Here is a 16,055-nt window from a genome sequence, read left to right as displayed (position 1 = left end):
ATAAAATGGGACATCCAAAAACAGTTTCTACACCCAGACTAAAGGCTAGGCAGCCTATAGCTAGACGAAACACATGTTCTATTTATTTTCCTTTACTATTATATGATTTAGTATTAATTATTGTTACTATTTTTAGTTAAGAATAACTGCAATGCATTGTGAATGTATAATCAAACTATTATTATCATCATCTCTCTGTGATATGACAAACCTCTGACATCTGTTTCGAGAAGCAAGTCAAATCATTCATCTGCTCCTTGCTGCCTCCCACCCTGGACCCTAAACAGTTTGCATAACGGTCCAACATGTCTACAGACAATGCCATTGTCCTGACTATGCACACCGCTCTCTCCCACCTGGACCAAGGGAATACGTATGTGAGGATGATGTGCATTGACTACAGCTCAGCATTCAACACCATCATCCCCTCCAGACTTGTCTCCACCTCATCCACACTGATCACCAACACAGGCACCCCCCAGGGCTGTGTGCTCAGTCCTCTCCTGTTCTCCTTGTTCACTCACAACTGTGCGGCAACGCACAGCTCCAACCTCCTTGTTAAATTTGCTGACGCCACAACCATCGTGGGCCTCATCTCTGACAGTGACGAGTCAGCCTACAGAGAGGAGGTTGACACCCTGACATCATGGTGTCAGGACAATAACCTCTCTCTCAACGTCAGCAAGACTAAGGAGATGATTGTGGACTATAGGAGGCGGCAGGAGAAGGAGCATGCACCCCTTAACATCAACGAATTTGAAGTGGAGAAGGTCAGCTGCTTCAGGTTCCTCGGAGTGAACATCAGCAATGACCTCACCTGGTCTGCTCACACGGACAAGGTGGTCAAAGCGGCCCAGAAACGCCTCTCCTTCTTGAGGAGAATGAAGAAGTTTGGCATGGACTCAGTCATCCTCACTAACTTTTACAGATGCTCTATAGAGAGCCTACTAACAGGTTGCATCACAGTGTGGTATGGGAGCTGCACAGACATGGACCGCAAGGCCCTACGAAGTGTGGTCCGTTCTGCTGAGTTCATCATCAGGATGCAGGAAGCTCCCAGCCCTACAGGACACCTACACCACACACGTTGCCTCAGGAAAGCTGGCAGAATTCTAAGAGTCTGTTCCCACACATCTTTCATTTTTTTTACCCTGTTGCCTTCTGGCCAGCGATTCTGTAGCATTCGGTCTCGCACACGCAGACTGGACAACAGTTTCCAAGGCCCATCAGGCTTCTGAATGGACGAGATGGACATTGACTCACCTTACATTAGTCACTTTACACACTGTCACTTTCAGCTACTGGTTGCACTATAAGTAATTTTGCACTACTGTACTTCTCTTGTTTAGGCTAGAATAGGTTTATAAGGTTAGTATAGGTTATTATGTGTATTAGAGGTTTAGAATATTGTATAGAATATGATATATTATCTGTATAATTAGGAAGTTTCCTTATTTAGCATACATGCAATCTATGTTATGTGTACTTACATGTCATGTTATGCCAGGTTGCCTTGTGTTGTCTTGTTCTAAGAATTTCAGTGCCCATTCTGACCTTGTGTTGTTCTGTGCATCTGACAATAAAATACTTGAACTTGAAACTAACTTGAACTCAAACTTGGACCTGGGGGAGCCCTTACATAGAGCTAAACTCTGGTTGTAAATGATACTGCGATCAAAGTTACTGCAGATAAACAAAGTCAGGAACTTGGACTTGGGCACAGCTACAGTAATTGGTTCTCTGCCACACAGCTCTTCAAACATTCAATGGATGGGGTTCATTTACAAGTCAGCCTTTTGTCAGTCCTCCACCCGCTGTGACGACAGGATGTTTCTCTGTCAGCCTGCTGGAGAATCTCAGTTCAACAACGTTTAAGTTCCGGCTGCTCGCTGCGCGGGGCGACAACAACACCAGGGACGCGAAGGAAGCCACCGGGCCCCATTTTCCGAGATCACACACACTTACTCCACACTGTTTTGGATGTGTCCTCTGTTATTACCCACTTCCTCATTCCCCCAATCTGTCCTCGGGTCTCTGTGGGTAGCCTCTGAAAAATGTGAGGATGATTTGAGAACAGCTGTGGCCTGGTCTGAGGTGATCATGTTTTGTCCACGAGGCCTTGCGGTTTAAACCGCAAGGGAGTTTAAACTCCCTTCCCTAAAAATATATATTTTTTTGACCACAAATGAACAACAACAAAGTAAAACAAAATATGCTTATGCCAGGGTCAGAACCTGCGCAGGAGAAGATGGCAAAACCCGGGCAAGAAAAAAGGTTGCTCCTGTTTGGCGACCTCAATGTTGGTTAAGCACACACGCGGAATGCCTTTTGAAGCCCCCTCCTGTGTACACACTCAGGCCAAACTCAGAAAACAGGATCAACATTGTTCCAGTGGCTAGGGGAATTCCGCATTATTGCTGGGCTTGAGGGCATAAACACCTCTGTGGGTTTAGCTAGTATGGAGCAACATACACAGTAGCAAAGGTCACATTACTGGCCAGGGGCAAACAAGGAGTTATGAAGCTAAAAGTGTCCCTAAATGACTCAGACAGACAGAACGGATGTTCGGCATGTCTGGGTAGTAGACTGAGTACAACGTAATAACTGTAGCACCAAAGGGGAATTAATTTTCTACATTTCAGACCTGGCTCATCAAAACACAGAATGACTGCCTATTTATTACGCTGCAGACCTGGTGATGGCAACATTATTACATGCAGGGCGGATTTTACCTCTGTCAATCCTCTCTTTTCTTATCTCTCTCCTCGTCTGATCTCTAGCTCTGTCTTCCAATCTCACTCCCTTTCTCTTCCAGCATCTCTCTCTTTGTACAGTATATGTCTTGTAAGTCTGATTCAGAAATGGTGGCATGCGTTCATTCACCTCAGAATGAACCCAAACAACAACAACAACAACAGAGGAACAAATCTATAAACATAGCAGAACAAAAGCTGGTGAACGCATCCTGCAGCTATGGTTCTGAGCTGCTAACAGTCCTGTGATTTCTGGCACTGCTGCCTGGGAAGTGTCTGAAGAATAGAGCATGAGGACAATAATCAGTGCAAACTTGCTGAGCTGTCACTGAGGAAAACAACATTAGGTTTCAGTTTTTTCTTTTCTCAGGCTGATGCCCCGAACACTTTAAGCTGCTTTGTGCATTCTTCATCTCACTTGTGTGATTTCCTCCCCCATTTTTGTAGTGGCGTTTCCTTCCCAGAGGCTAAATCACATTTTCCATGTATGGTTGAAAAGAAATGTATTACTGCCGGGTTTTTTTCCAACAAGAAGAAAGAGGCCAATAAGTAAACAGTTGTTTTTACATTTCACATAAAAAAACTCCTTCGCTAGTACTGTGTTCCTTGGACTGTATGTCCTTATGACCTTGGCTGCTTCTGTTATGTATGTGTTATCCTGTATTTTGACCCAGTTCTAAAGGTCAACATAGACATACTACCTCAAACAGTCATATGAAACCCACTGGAGCAGAACTCCAGAGAGGTTTTCTGGTCTACAGTAGCAGTAGCTAAGTTACTCCAGTGGAATCTGTCGTGGAGTTTTTTTTTGGTGTAAGTATTGCAAGCCAGTGGAGACAGTTTTTAACCATTGTTATACTGCTGTCTTTAACTGCAGGTTCAGCATCAGTGAAATACTAGCAACGTTATTAATTAAATATGAAATGCCCAGAGTGATTCAAATGATGTTCAGCACACTTACAATCTTGGATGTGGACAAACTTTAAATCCCAGACTTAGTATAATGGCAGTTACTGTAACTATGGAAATGATACACTCCTCTCATTCGAGTAAACCTAAACATGATTTAGGTTATATATATAACTGACACAAATACAATGGTGTATTGGGTAACATAAGAGGAGGTAAACAAATGAAAGGAATATGGGGATGTGTAAGCTATATAGTCAAAAGTAAGTGGATACCACTTTGTCAACTCCATGTTAATGACCATCATTTTAGGAATGAGATGTTTGACAAGCATGTGTCCTTAGACTGAGCCAATATCTACTGTACATGCTAATGGACATATGGTGCCTATAACCACATACCCATTTTGAATAACGGACATGAATACAGTGGCATTGGGGCCAGTAGGAGAGGGCATCCAGTTGTGAAGGTCTAGTTGTGTGAATATGGAGGGAGGAAAACATTGAAATCATCTTCTAGGATGGATGAAAAACACATACGTCCTTGATGATGTGTCATTGTACAAGGGTTCATGTTCACCTTGAGACCCAAATCTGCGGTGTTCATTAGTAAGGAACTGTGTTTAATGTACTTCCACCATATGTTGCAAAAGGAACTTGATGAATGTCAGCCTTCAATGCATTCTTCATGGGAGTGTGATAACCTTAATTGTGCTTGTGGGAGACGTTGTACAGTGTGGTACTGTAAATACTCACGTTTTTACTACAACAAAGCAATATTCAATTAGAGCTGTTCTTGACAAAAATAGAAGGAATGGACATAAATCTAAGCTAATCACGGCCTGTGAAAGAACATTCTGACTGTGGCTGGACTGGACTGTGTATATTTGAACAAAGTCAAAATGGCGATTTCAATCAAATGTATTTAGGTTATACAATTACATAAGCTTAAACAAAGTACTTTGTGATCAGTCATTACGAAGGGTGCGCTAGTCACAAATCATCCGCAATAGTGATAGAGAACTATCACACATGCACTGCCTTATTTAAACTCTAGATCAAATGGCATTCTATAAGGTCAATCAATCAATGTAGCAAACTCTGTGATTGGCTAACTCAACTCAGTGACAGCTTGTATCTCCATATCAATTGTCTCACTGTTCTTTAATGTGACATCTCTCCCCAAACCACTAGATAAAGCCCTAGGAGTTGGCCAGCCAAATGGTCAACTGTCCTTTGTGTGGTCATCTTCAAACAGTACTTTTAATTAACACAAACAATGAAACAGGACACAGTCCTTCTCTAGCCAAAGTTCAGATTAACTGCCTCTATTGCCCCTTACACTGACCAGAGGACAGAAGGCCATATACGATGCTTCACCCATCCCCCAGGGCAAGCTGCCCACAGAGCCATCAGCACCTCACATTCCTTTGAACTCAACTTAATTATCTTCCCTTCCTGTCTCTTACCAATGAAGGTAGAATCTTGTAGATATCATACACATACATCTATGCATATGACCAACATTTCTACCATAGGTCCTATAGGGGACAACAACAAAATAACTAGGAAAAGGACCAGCAGAACTCTGCAGTTAAGGAAAACTGGAATAGAACCTCTGCTTCTGTCTCTCATGCTCTCTGTTCATTTGATTCCTCTTAACTCCCTATTAGCTAGGGACATACTGAGAACATGTCAAGAAAGCCACCAGACATGGCGTTTGAACAGAAAATAACTATCAGCTCACTTGAGTAGTTGTGTTGTGTGTACTATAGTCTGTAGCAATCTGACCATGCTAGACCATAAACATAGAATGTACAGAATCATTTCCTTATATTATAAGGAAACAATTCTGTACATTTTATGTTTGAACATGTTCAGCTAATGTATGCAAGAACGTTTAGGAGACAGTTAGCCCACCTGATCCTTTTCAAAAGAAATACATTTGATCACCTCTCAAACCACCACATGCATGTCTGCTGTGGGAGCCTGGGTCTTCTTGGTATGTTCAACTGACCCCTGCAGTGTGTGAATGGTTCCTTCCAATTCTGCAATGTCAATAACGACACTATCTGTCACAGTAAAGGGTTGCCGCGGAAACAGCTTGGCTCAGCCAAACCCCAGGTGGGCTAGAAGAGTTATGAACAAGGCTGATACAGAAGCTGATGGCAGAAAAGTTTGAAACTTCAAAGGTAGCAAAGGAAGAAAATACATTTAATCAAACTCCTAATAGGATTACCAGGCGGGGGAAATGATTATTAAAATACATTTAGATATTTTCTACATGGGTGTTAGAGGTTCTGCTGAAAGAAAAATGGTATAGTTCAAACGAGGTGGTTCCGGGCAAGAGACAAAATTCCATTTGCCATGATATTATGTAAATGGCATCTTAATCCATGACAGCTTATCCCTGCCAATGAGGTCAGAGACTCATCGTGCATCTTGAAAGTTTTTGTCTGCAGCCGGCCTGGCAGTGAGAGGTATGTTAGCTGTCGGGTGCCGCCGTCTTATTTAGCCTAGCGGGAGAATCCATTTCACTCCCTGGGTACAGTGATTGGGGATCATTACAGTATAATAACAGGGGAAGATACGGCTTCCCCCTCTCCAGGGCCTCTTGGGGTCTAAATGGAAGCTTCCAGAGCCCTGTAGTTATACTAGTCTGTAGGTGTAGATAATTGATTCACAGTTCTGTTGATTAGAGGTGGTTCAGTGGAGCAGAGCAGGGACATCCAGAGGGCCCAATTTTAATCAGGGGTAAAGGGACAAGGGGTTGGGGGAGGGGTTGCAATGGGTAGGTAGGTTGGGTAGATACTTCATCAATCCCTCTGGGAAATAGCAGCATGTGGCGGGACTGGTGAGATGAGGGACTAAACCTTTTTTAATTTGTGTCAGATGATTTTGGGAGTCTTTTCACAACAGGGTCGACACGTGGCAGGTGGGTTTTGTCTGCATGCCAATAGGAAAAATCATTTTCTCAGACACTAGCCAAACCGCTTCTCAAACAGAACAGTACAACTAAGACAAAGCGCCCCGGGCAGAAAATGACTCAGCTGCTCAACAGACACGGATGCCACGGTAGAAAAGCGGTTTCTTTTGATATGGCAATGTACATCAACTACCGTTCAGTACTTGACGTTGTCTTGACTCTAAACCAGAGACCCCATTCCCATCTCCCTACCCGAGAGCCTAGCCTTCGACGTTAGCTTCCAGGTCAGATCTCAGGGGACATGACACCTTGTTATTGTCTTCCGTTCCCTCGGTCCGTGGCGTCAGTCCCCCTGGCGGCCGTCTGCCTGGCTAAACGCACCTCACCCGTCTGTCACCCGTCGTCATGGAAACGGGCTGGGGACGAGAGTGGCTGCCGGAAGTGACAGGTCTCCCCTGTCTCACCTCAACGGTTGTTAGTGGGACTCCACACGTAGCTGGTGTTCACAGGGCGACTTCGAGGTATCTGTTGCTGGAACAGGAAACAACTGATCTCTCCACTCAAAAGGCTGAAACAGACTTCACTCTGAGTACGTGTAGGCGTGCGCTGAATGGCTGTCGCGCGTATCCAGCCTCCGTTTGGTGCGTCGTTTGTGCACGTCTCTCTGGCCCTTAGATAAACGCAAGGTGCAACACCAACAAAATACCAAAGATCCACTGACGTGCTGTGAGATAAAAAATAGGAAACAGCAAAGAAGTAGAAGTACACAACAGCGGTGCGTTTTAAAGAACAAATACAGGTATGTGAGCTGGCTCGCAATTTGGACGTCGGAGGTGTACTGTTTTCTAGTGGTATGCTGAGGACAGTGTCACTTTCATCCTGTAGAAACATCCAACGAGGATGCAAAACGACCTGTCATAAATGTTATATATATATATATATATATATATATATAATTTTGTTTTAATTAAATCTGCAGGAGTTGTAATTGTAATTTGTTTTACTGTGCTCTCAAGAGACCTCTGAGTTGAACTCTAGAGGATATTACATTCAAGTCTGATGTTGACTTGCCACTATCATTAGCTCTTTACACGTCCCTCTCCCCCTTTCACGCCGGCAGAGAAGATTGTGTGGGCCTAGGTGTGGGCCTAGGTGCTATTCATCTCTGCTAGCCAGTGGGGTGTTGTCCTTCACATCACGAACAACAATAGGAGTGCGACCTCACACTGCGAAAAGCGGCCTGCGCTTTCTGAGGGCCTGAACGCAACCTGCCACGATGTGCACACAGCTATGAAGAGCACCCTTCTCTCTCTGTCTCTCTCTCTCTGTTTCTCTCTCTCTCTGTTTTTCTCTGTCTGTCTCTCTCTCTGTCTCTCGGCAAATTGACATGAGTGAAAAACATACAGGCAGGTATCTTTTTCTAGCCTGGTGAGAACAACACGGGTGAGGAATGGCCTTCATTATGGAGGAGGACAACGTAGAGGAGGGAGGTGCTGTTGTGACTCCCCGAGGTAAAAAAAAAACCTCTCTTCTTATGGCTACTCGTTATTAATCCAAACCTTTTAAACCTCATATTGCTCACATTTTTCACGATTAAAGTTGCTCGCACCATTTATATCGAGATTATGCTGTTGTTTTGCCATGGAAAGCTGGCTGTGAAGGCATTGTCATGATAGGGTGTTGGGGGAGGGGAGAAGGGTTGCAGGAATGGGGTGGGTTAAGGTATTCGCTACATGGCAATCAGGTCTGATGAAGGAGCTTTAATGAACAGCCAAAGACCATTGTTGGTTGTCCTACTAGATTGTAAATTGCCTGGCAATCACACACTTTGGTTGTGCAAATGTGATTTTTTTGTACGGCAAGTACAACATCATTATCATTCAACGGCTTACTAGAAAGGAATATTTGGAACAGTTCATTCCTACGAGAAGCCAAGAGTGAAACTGCATTTCTGTATACTGTTTGTGTAGGAAGTATTACTGGGAAGCTATTGATGTGTTTGAGTGGGTTAGTTTACTTGCTAATTGGATACCTACTAAACCATTTCTTTCTCTGGGATTAGCTTGGGTTTCCTAATGTTGCAATTCTAAGTTGCGTGAAGGGAGGCCTCTACACACACGAAAATCCCCCATCAGTCCATTCCAAGGCTAACGAACCAAATGAGCGCCTGAGTAAACCAAAATGCCCCTGCTTTGTTTTCAATTGCATCCCTTGTTCCTCCCAGTGAGGGTTTTTTATCTCAGCTCTGGGTGGTTGGTATTCACTTGACAGGAGAGTTCAACCCAAGTGACAGCTGAGGCAGAAAATGCCATCTATTGGCCACCACACTGGACGCCTACTCCCGCCCTCGCATCAGCATGTCAGCCAACCAGGATCTCTGGGTGAGAGTAAGAGTGCATTAGGACTGTTTAAAGAGGCCATCTTGTTTTCCACCTGTGCTGCCGTGCATCATCCACTTCAACGTCCCACTAGCCTGCTGACGGCTTGGAAAACAGGTGGGGGGAGTCGTGGGGCGATCAATAGCTCTAATTGATCCATTAGGCGCAGCACTTATATGAACCAGGGGAAGGCAGCGGCCCACAAGTATTAGGTCTGGTGATAGGAAGGCCTTTCCATGCTGCGGTGTAGATCCGGCTCGTTTATAATATGCCCGGGGCTACCAAGCACGCACACTGTTAATCTCGGACATACATGTTACAGTTTATGAATTTTAATTCATCGATTACAATTTCATTAATGTGTGGCCTCATGCCTGCGTCTGGCAAAAGCTGCAATAATAATTTATCACAAGGGCTGAGGAGGAGGGGGGGGGGAGAGAGACAGAGAGAGAGAGAGACAGAGACAGAGACAGAGACAGAGACAGAGAGAGAGAGAGGAAAAAAGAGAGAACTAAACTTAATTGTGACATAAGTCGTACAAAAAAAACTGCCATGTCTTTACCAGTAATTACATAGATAATCTCTTTCATTAGCTACCGGTGGCTTCCCTAGTCAACAAAACATGTACGTCCTAGCGTCATGTTTAAATTCCACCCTTCACAAACCAACTCTAAATTAATTTGAACGGGAAAGGGAGGCAACGCAGGAAGAGAATGCCATCTCATTTGTCGTCTTTCTTCCCTCATAAATTCATTTCTCTCTCAAGCGCACACAGGCTTTTGGTGTTTGAAGCATGCAACATCTTGACATGTGAACCCAAGTTCTCCCTTGTTTTGTCAAGACAGCAAATTCTGAGTTACTCACTGTCAAACTAGACAACACTGAAGTGGATGGAAGGGACACCGCTGAGCAACGGTACGTTTTGTTATGTATCATCTTATTTTGTGTGTCTCTTATGAATCAAACTTTTGTTTGCCAACAGCAAGTCTAGGGATCAGAGCCACTAGCTTGTTTGAACATCCTAAGATGACAAACAAGACATTTTGTTATCCCTCACTTTGCTACGGTGTAGTGTATATAGTTACTGTTAAAACACTGTAAAGACACAAAAACAACCATGTATGTTCAAAAAGTCACCTAGCTGCCATTTTGCATCATACTGATGTACAGACGTGGCCAAAGGTATTGAGAGTGACATACATTTTGTGTTGCAAAGTTTGCTGCTTCAGTTGTTATGGTGTTGATTCACAATGTTCCTCAATGATTGTGCAGAGTGATCAGATGGATCATTATTATGCAGAGTGATCAGATGGATTTAAATAAAAGCTTCATTGGCCCCCGTAAAATGTAATGTATCACAAAAACCCACATTTCACAGTTTTTGGGCCCTGGCATAACATGACTGCTAACAGAAGTTATATCATCAGTACAGGGAAAGTGTGAACTAGTTCTAGCCAGGTGAAATGACTATTATTCTGATAGGATTTTAAGAGCAGATTGATTGCTGTAAAAGAGGGGACTATTTGCATGTATTGAAAATGACATTTCAACCTTTGAAATGTCCATTATTGATTTCCAGTATTCCATAGAAACGTGAAAAAATGTTCCTCAAATACTGAACCAGCAAACTTTGCAAAACCCAAAATGTGTCCCTGCCAAAACTTATGGTCACGTCTATACAGTAAACAACGACACTGAACCGAACGCATGCTTCGCCCACAGTACCTGATTCCCTGGATATGTGGACAAAGGCGTCGACCCCGCTTTCGCCGTAATTCCCCTCCGAGGCCAGCGTGGACACGTAGTTCCAGCCCATCGCCGTGACAATGTCCAGCATGGCCTGGGCCTGGTAGGAGTCGGGTGGGACCACGCGGGAGAAGAAGTCGTAGCGGGTGTTGTCGCTCAGCTCCGGGGCCGTGGAGGCATAGCTGATCTGGGGGATCTGTGGAGGTCAGGAGGAAGAGGAGAGGAAGAGGAAGGAGGCCGTCAGCAGGGTGGAGACACGACAATGTTCCCTTGGACGACGCTGGCTCGTGTGATTACAAGGTGAAGCCAGCCTGACATTTGGGGAATGACCTTGAGAGGAGTCAAAATGTGGGCAACCCCCAGAACATGTCATCCAGGCCAACGGACCAGTCACCAGGGCCACTAACTGACTAATAAACGGAGGGGTAGATTTGATGCCAACAGAGTAAAGACAGACAAATGGACAAACAGACATACATACAGACATACAGAGACAGAGAGATAGGCAGGCAGGCAGCCATAGACAGACAGACACTATGGGGAACCAGGTCATAGATTCCCTGGCAGACAGTTAGACAAGTCAGGGAGCGGTTGGATAATGGTCCTTTAGAAAACGATTGAAGGGTTGATTGATTTCGCTTCAACCAAAGGGCAGGCGGTGCTGGGCAGGGCCTAAAGGCTGTCTCATTGGTATTCAAGGCTGAGAGGAGTGGGAGAAAGACAGACAGACAGGCGCAAAGGCTGTGCCAGCAATACAAATGCCACTCACAGCCTGGCAACTGGAGCCCATCTCTGTTCATTCTTAGACAGCTACAAATTAGAGGCTGGTAAATACAAATGCAGCGGGTCCTGTCGCTACCGCGTCCTGTTTAATCCAAACATCACCTGGGTGGTGCAAACATTCGGGAGTGCCTTCCAGGAGTTTAACCCATTGGTGTTTGGTTGGAGGAAATTAAGACCTGTTTAATGCCAAGGAGGCAAGATATACCAGGCTGTAGTAAAGTATTTAAGATATTGAGAGCATAATAGATGATAATGAATAACTTGAGGCAACTTCTAAAGCAGTCATAATCTTCTCATTTAATGAATCTTCTCCATTAAGTGATTAAGATCTGGGCTGAAACAAAGCCCACTTCTTATTTCTGCTTTAATGGGGTTGAAAGGATAGATTTCAAACGGCCGTTATCTGCTATAGCTCTCTTCCTTTTTTTCCCTTACTGATCACACGTTAATCTGATAAAACACACAAGCTTCATTGCAGGGTCAGTTCAATGCATTCCAATAGATTCCAGACAGTGAGGGTTTCCACAGGGCTAAAGTGCTTGCAGAATTGCATTATAAGCCAGATAAATAATACTGGCCAGTGGCCACAAGAGATCTCGCCGAGTCTTTGTAATACACACACACACACACACACAAACTCAACAGTCCTACATCAGCATAATGCAATGCAAACTTCTAGGATGTTTTAAGGGTCGCATACAAAAATGAATTATGCATAACTGCATTAGAGGTAGAGAAGAATAAAACAAGTTGAAATAAGGGTATGAAATATTCGATTTGACCAGTGTATTATTCCAGTAATTCCAGTAATTTCAGAATTCGTTTTAGACATTCTTCTTTCAATTTTAGATGTCATAAAACTTTTTTTTAACTGTTCAGATGCTTTTGTTGTTGTTTAATTTTGGGTTTGTACATTATACTGGCCATGAAGTACAAAAATCCCTCTTCTCTCAAATGCTAATCACCTGCGAAATCAACATCAATTTCTCTACCGTCGTTTGAATAAAGTGAAAGCTTGAGGATTAAATTAAATCAAGTTTCATTCTGTTTTTAGCCTTTGTAGAATCACTGGCTTGACCAGACCAGAATTCTTAAGACCACCACTTTAATACCACTGATAAACAGAAAGATACTGAGAGGATGCAAGATAAGAGAGATACGAGAAAATAATTTTTTCAGACAATTCATGGATTATGCATACTGGAGTTTGACATTCAAAATAACAAGGATGGCTTTTAACTTTGAGGACGCCCATGTGGCAACAGCATTGCTGTTGATTATAGGTCTATGAGATTAGTTGGCTAGGTATTGAGTCACTTTGCCTTTTCAAAGCTATAAGCATAAAAGATAAATCATGTACTAGTTCCACATGGCTACTGCGGCCATCCAGATGTCCCCACAGCAGGGGTGTGTGTGTAGAGACAGAGAAAGTGTGCTGGCGTGTGTGTGAGTGTGTTTGTGAGGAGAGGCAGAAATGAGAGAGAGTGGGAAGAAGAGGAGGAGAGGTAGGGTTGTTAGCAAAGACTAAATGTATACTGAGAGGGGAAGAAAAAAAGAGCAGCTGTAACTCGGGGGCTGAGCAGATGCACTCCCACATTCTCTGTAGGAGTCTGTAGAGAGGGGTGGGACTCAACGTGTGGGTGGGTCTTGACGTGAAAAAGGCTGGGGAGCTCTCTACCTCAACCACACCTGCAGAACACAAGCTGCACTGTGTGCAATTGATATCCTCGTTTGGAGTGTTTCTTCTCGGGGTCTTGAGGTAAAGATCGACCTCAGGTGTACAGCATCAGACGAGTGACGTGATGCTCCAAGATGTCTGGGAACCCATTCATGACTTCAATCGTTGTCTTCTGTCGGTCTCTAAACTATAGGCCTTTGTTTTATGTTAACGTTCACACCATACCGAAACAGGAGTCAGATCACCTTCAACAGTCTCTTGTACATCAGGCTTGCGTAGCCTCGCTTCCATTTCAATAATCCAGCTGAATGTTTTCTGCAGAGAACCACAAAGCCAGCTAATGGAGTTGTAAAACCATGTGTGTCGCCAGGCTGATATATTGTGTCCTCACAATCCTCATTAACCTAAACAACAACCTTTACTTGAGACAATTAAGCAAAGAGCAGGCTAGTGTCCCAATGAAGTCATGTAAACAGAGATGGATGGAACCATATATTTGGCCTCCCGCCCACTCAAATGTGTACAAACTCACAAGAAACCGACACGTGTGTTCACATGCGATCTGCACCATTAAATCCCATATTGACAACTGCCTGTTCTGAACGCTACACTTCTGCCTGCCTGCTGGTAATTAAGAAGAAGATTCAATTTGACATGACAGGGTATGACTCCCTTAATCCAGTTAAATTTGATGTATCTTTATTAATCCATTTATTTTCATTTCTGCTCCTCTAATGACATTTGCTTCATCTCGACAGGCACTTTTCACACAGATCTACATCCTTCCATCGAGGTTGGAGATAATCTGTATCTACATCGTTCGCTTGTCTAAAAATGGCTACATTTACATTTCTTTATGTAGCATTATCCAAGGTGACGTAAAAAAAGAAAGAAAAAAAGAAGCAGATATACCAAGTGCAGCAGATAATAGTATCAAGCAGACAATATCAGCTAATAGGTTAGTGCCAAGAACAGTTTGTGCTTACAAGACAGGACAGCAACAGTCTCATATATCAAACACAACATCCCAATACTTCTATTGGTCCTACATTCTGTCTCAGTCACATACTACCTTCATTCCTTTTTACGATGATATCCCTGCCTAGTTAATACTTCTATTTCTGCGTAGGCTTTAGGGACAAGCACTCATGACAATCTAAAGTGGCATGTTGTCTTTGTTCAATGTGGGGACAAGGAAGTGACAGGTGAGAGACACGCTGAAAACAATCATCAGGGACGGCTTCAGGTCCTGGGTCAGCGTTTCCCTGTTGTTGTTCTTATATTCTCTCATATTGCTCTGCCCAATTCTCAACAAAATGCTTTATTTGAAGGATGCTTGATAAGAGGAATAGTGAGTTTAAGAGAGCAATTTGGATCACACTTTCTTTAAATGTATTTTTTGGGAAAACAAGAGTCCTAAAATGTCTTTGCAGTGTGCACTCATTCTTACTTGAAATCCCCCAAGGTAATCCACAACCTGTTCTAGTTAGGAACTTGCTCTTTCTTCCAGTATTATGCATCATATTATTTCTTTTTCCTGTGATTGAAAAACAACAAATGTCTGTGTTTGTGATTCTATGGTTCCTTATTCTGAGGCTGATAGTATTTGAGGAACAGAAACCTTTGGACTGTTTCCAGTATGCTACACGTCTGCCATGTTTTCAGTGGAACAAACTGTATAATGTCGGTCCTCCACGCTTGCTCAGACACACCTGGAGAGTGTAATAAACAAACTCTCACGACAGATAGAATTACATTTTATGTTGTAGCATTCATATTTCCAACAGAAGAACTAAGGGTTCTAGCAAACCAACTATTAATGATAGCTCTGATTGTTAATTGGATTGATGATGCCCCCATGTAGAAAGCAAGGTCCATACAATTTTTTTTTTGCAGACTCAGATATGGAAAAACATGACCTTCTTCTGCACATATCCCTAACCAAAACACTATTAATCACGTTTGAAATTAATTCTAACACCATCTTTAAGCCAGGTCTACTCACCCAACATCAGTGGCCAATATTTGAGATCCTTGTCACAAACTTCAGAAAGTGTTGGACCACATTCAGATAAAGCTACGCTGGTGTTAGCATCAGAATATAACATAGACAAGTAAAACCTGTCTCCAGAGTAGAATAATCGAGTCAATGTCATCATTATAATAACTCCAACATGTTCTGCAACAACTCAAACGTGGTCATGAACGCCTTGGTAAGGAGTGGTAAAAATATGGGATTGGTCCCGTAAATAAAACGTTCTGGGATCTGAGATTTTGATAATGACAAGAAACGGGTACACAATGTGAATTCAAATGTAGTATATTGTCTTGAGTAAACTTCTTCCACACACATTGATCTGACCTGAGATCTGGGGACTCTTGATTAGCCGCCTGTTAGTCTGCTGTCGCTGTGTGGAAGGGACAAAGGAAAAGTGCCCACAAGAATCCGAGAGAAACCGGCATGCTGTGATACTCTGTCATCTGCTCCATTCAGAGAACCTGCCAGGCGCTTTCTGAAAGCCTTGGCAGGTTTCAGGGGAACACAGTGTCGCTGCCGCCCCATTGGCTTTGCAGCACAGCCCGGTTGGTCTAATGTGGCTTGTCGGGCTCATTCACCCTTTCATGGTGTTGCCAGTTTTTTTTTTACCTGGGTGACTATGCTTGTTTTGCTGTGTACGAGCGCCAAACTGCAGCCAGCCTAAGTGGTAAAAAAAAAAAACACTCAGACGGCAAGTCTGGTGAACATGTGATATGCTGGGTCCACCATGGTGGGTTAAAGAGGTTCTCCAAACCCTCTTCACTATGAAGACTTTTCCACTAATCCCTCTATGGTACTGCATTGAGACAGTAGTTTAGGTTCCACTATTTCTGTGCCTTCCATAG

At 43.4% G+C, this 16,055-nt stretch overlaps 1 protein-coding gene across 1 annotated transcript in view; it reads right to left on the bottom strand.

Annotated features, from left to right (window-relative positions):
* The window catches only part of LOC146258738 (metabotropic glutamate receptor 8-like), an 86,400-nt gene that overhangs the window by 45,346 nt on the left and 24,999 nt on the right, over positions 1–16,055 (bottom strand). Inside the window, exon 2 of the mRNA XM_084671831.1 lies at positions 10,691–10,907. Coding sequence (XP_084527957.1) covers positions 10,691–10,907 — 217 coding nt within the window. The remainder of the gene's footprint in view (positions 1–10,690; positions 10,908–16,055) is intronic.

Source organism: Hypomesus nipponensis, chromosome 14, assembly GCF_054491055.1.
Source record: "Hypomesus nipponensis isolate SF chromosome 14, ASM5449105v1, whole genome shotgun sequence".
Classification (NCBI taxonomy): Eukaryota; Metazoa; Chordata; class Actinopteri; order Osmeriformes; family Osmeridae; genus Hypomesus; species Hypomesus nipponensis.
This window is presented reverse-complemented; position numbering and strand designations above follow the sequence as displayed.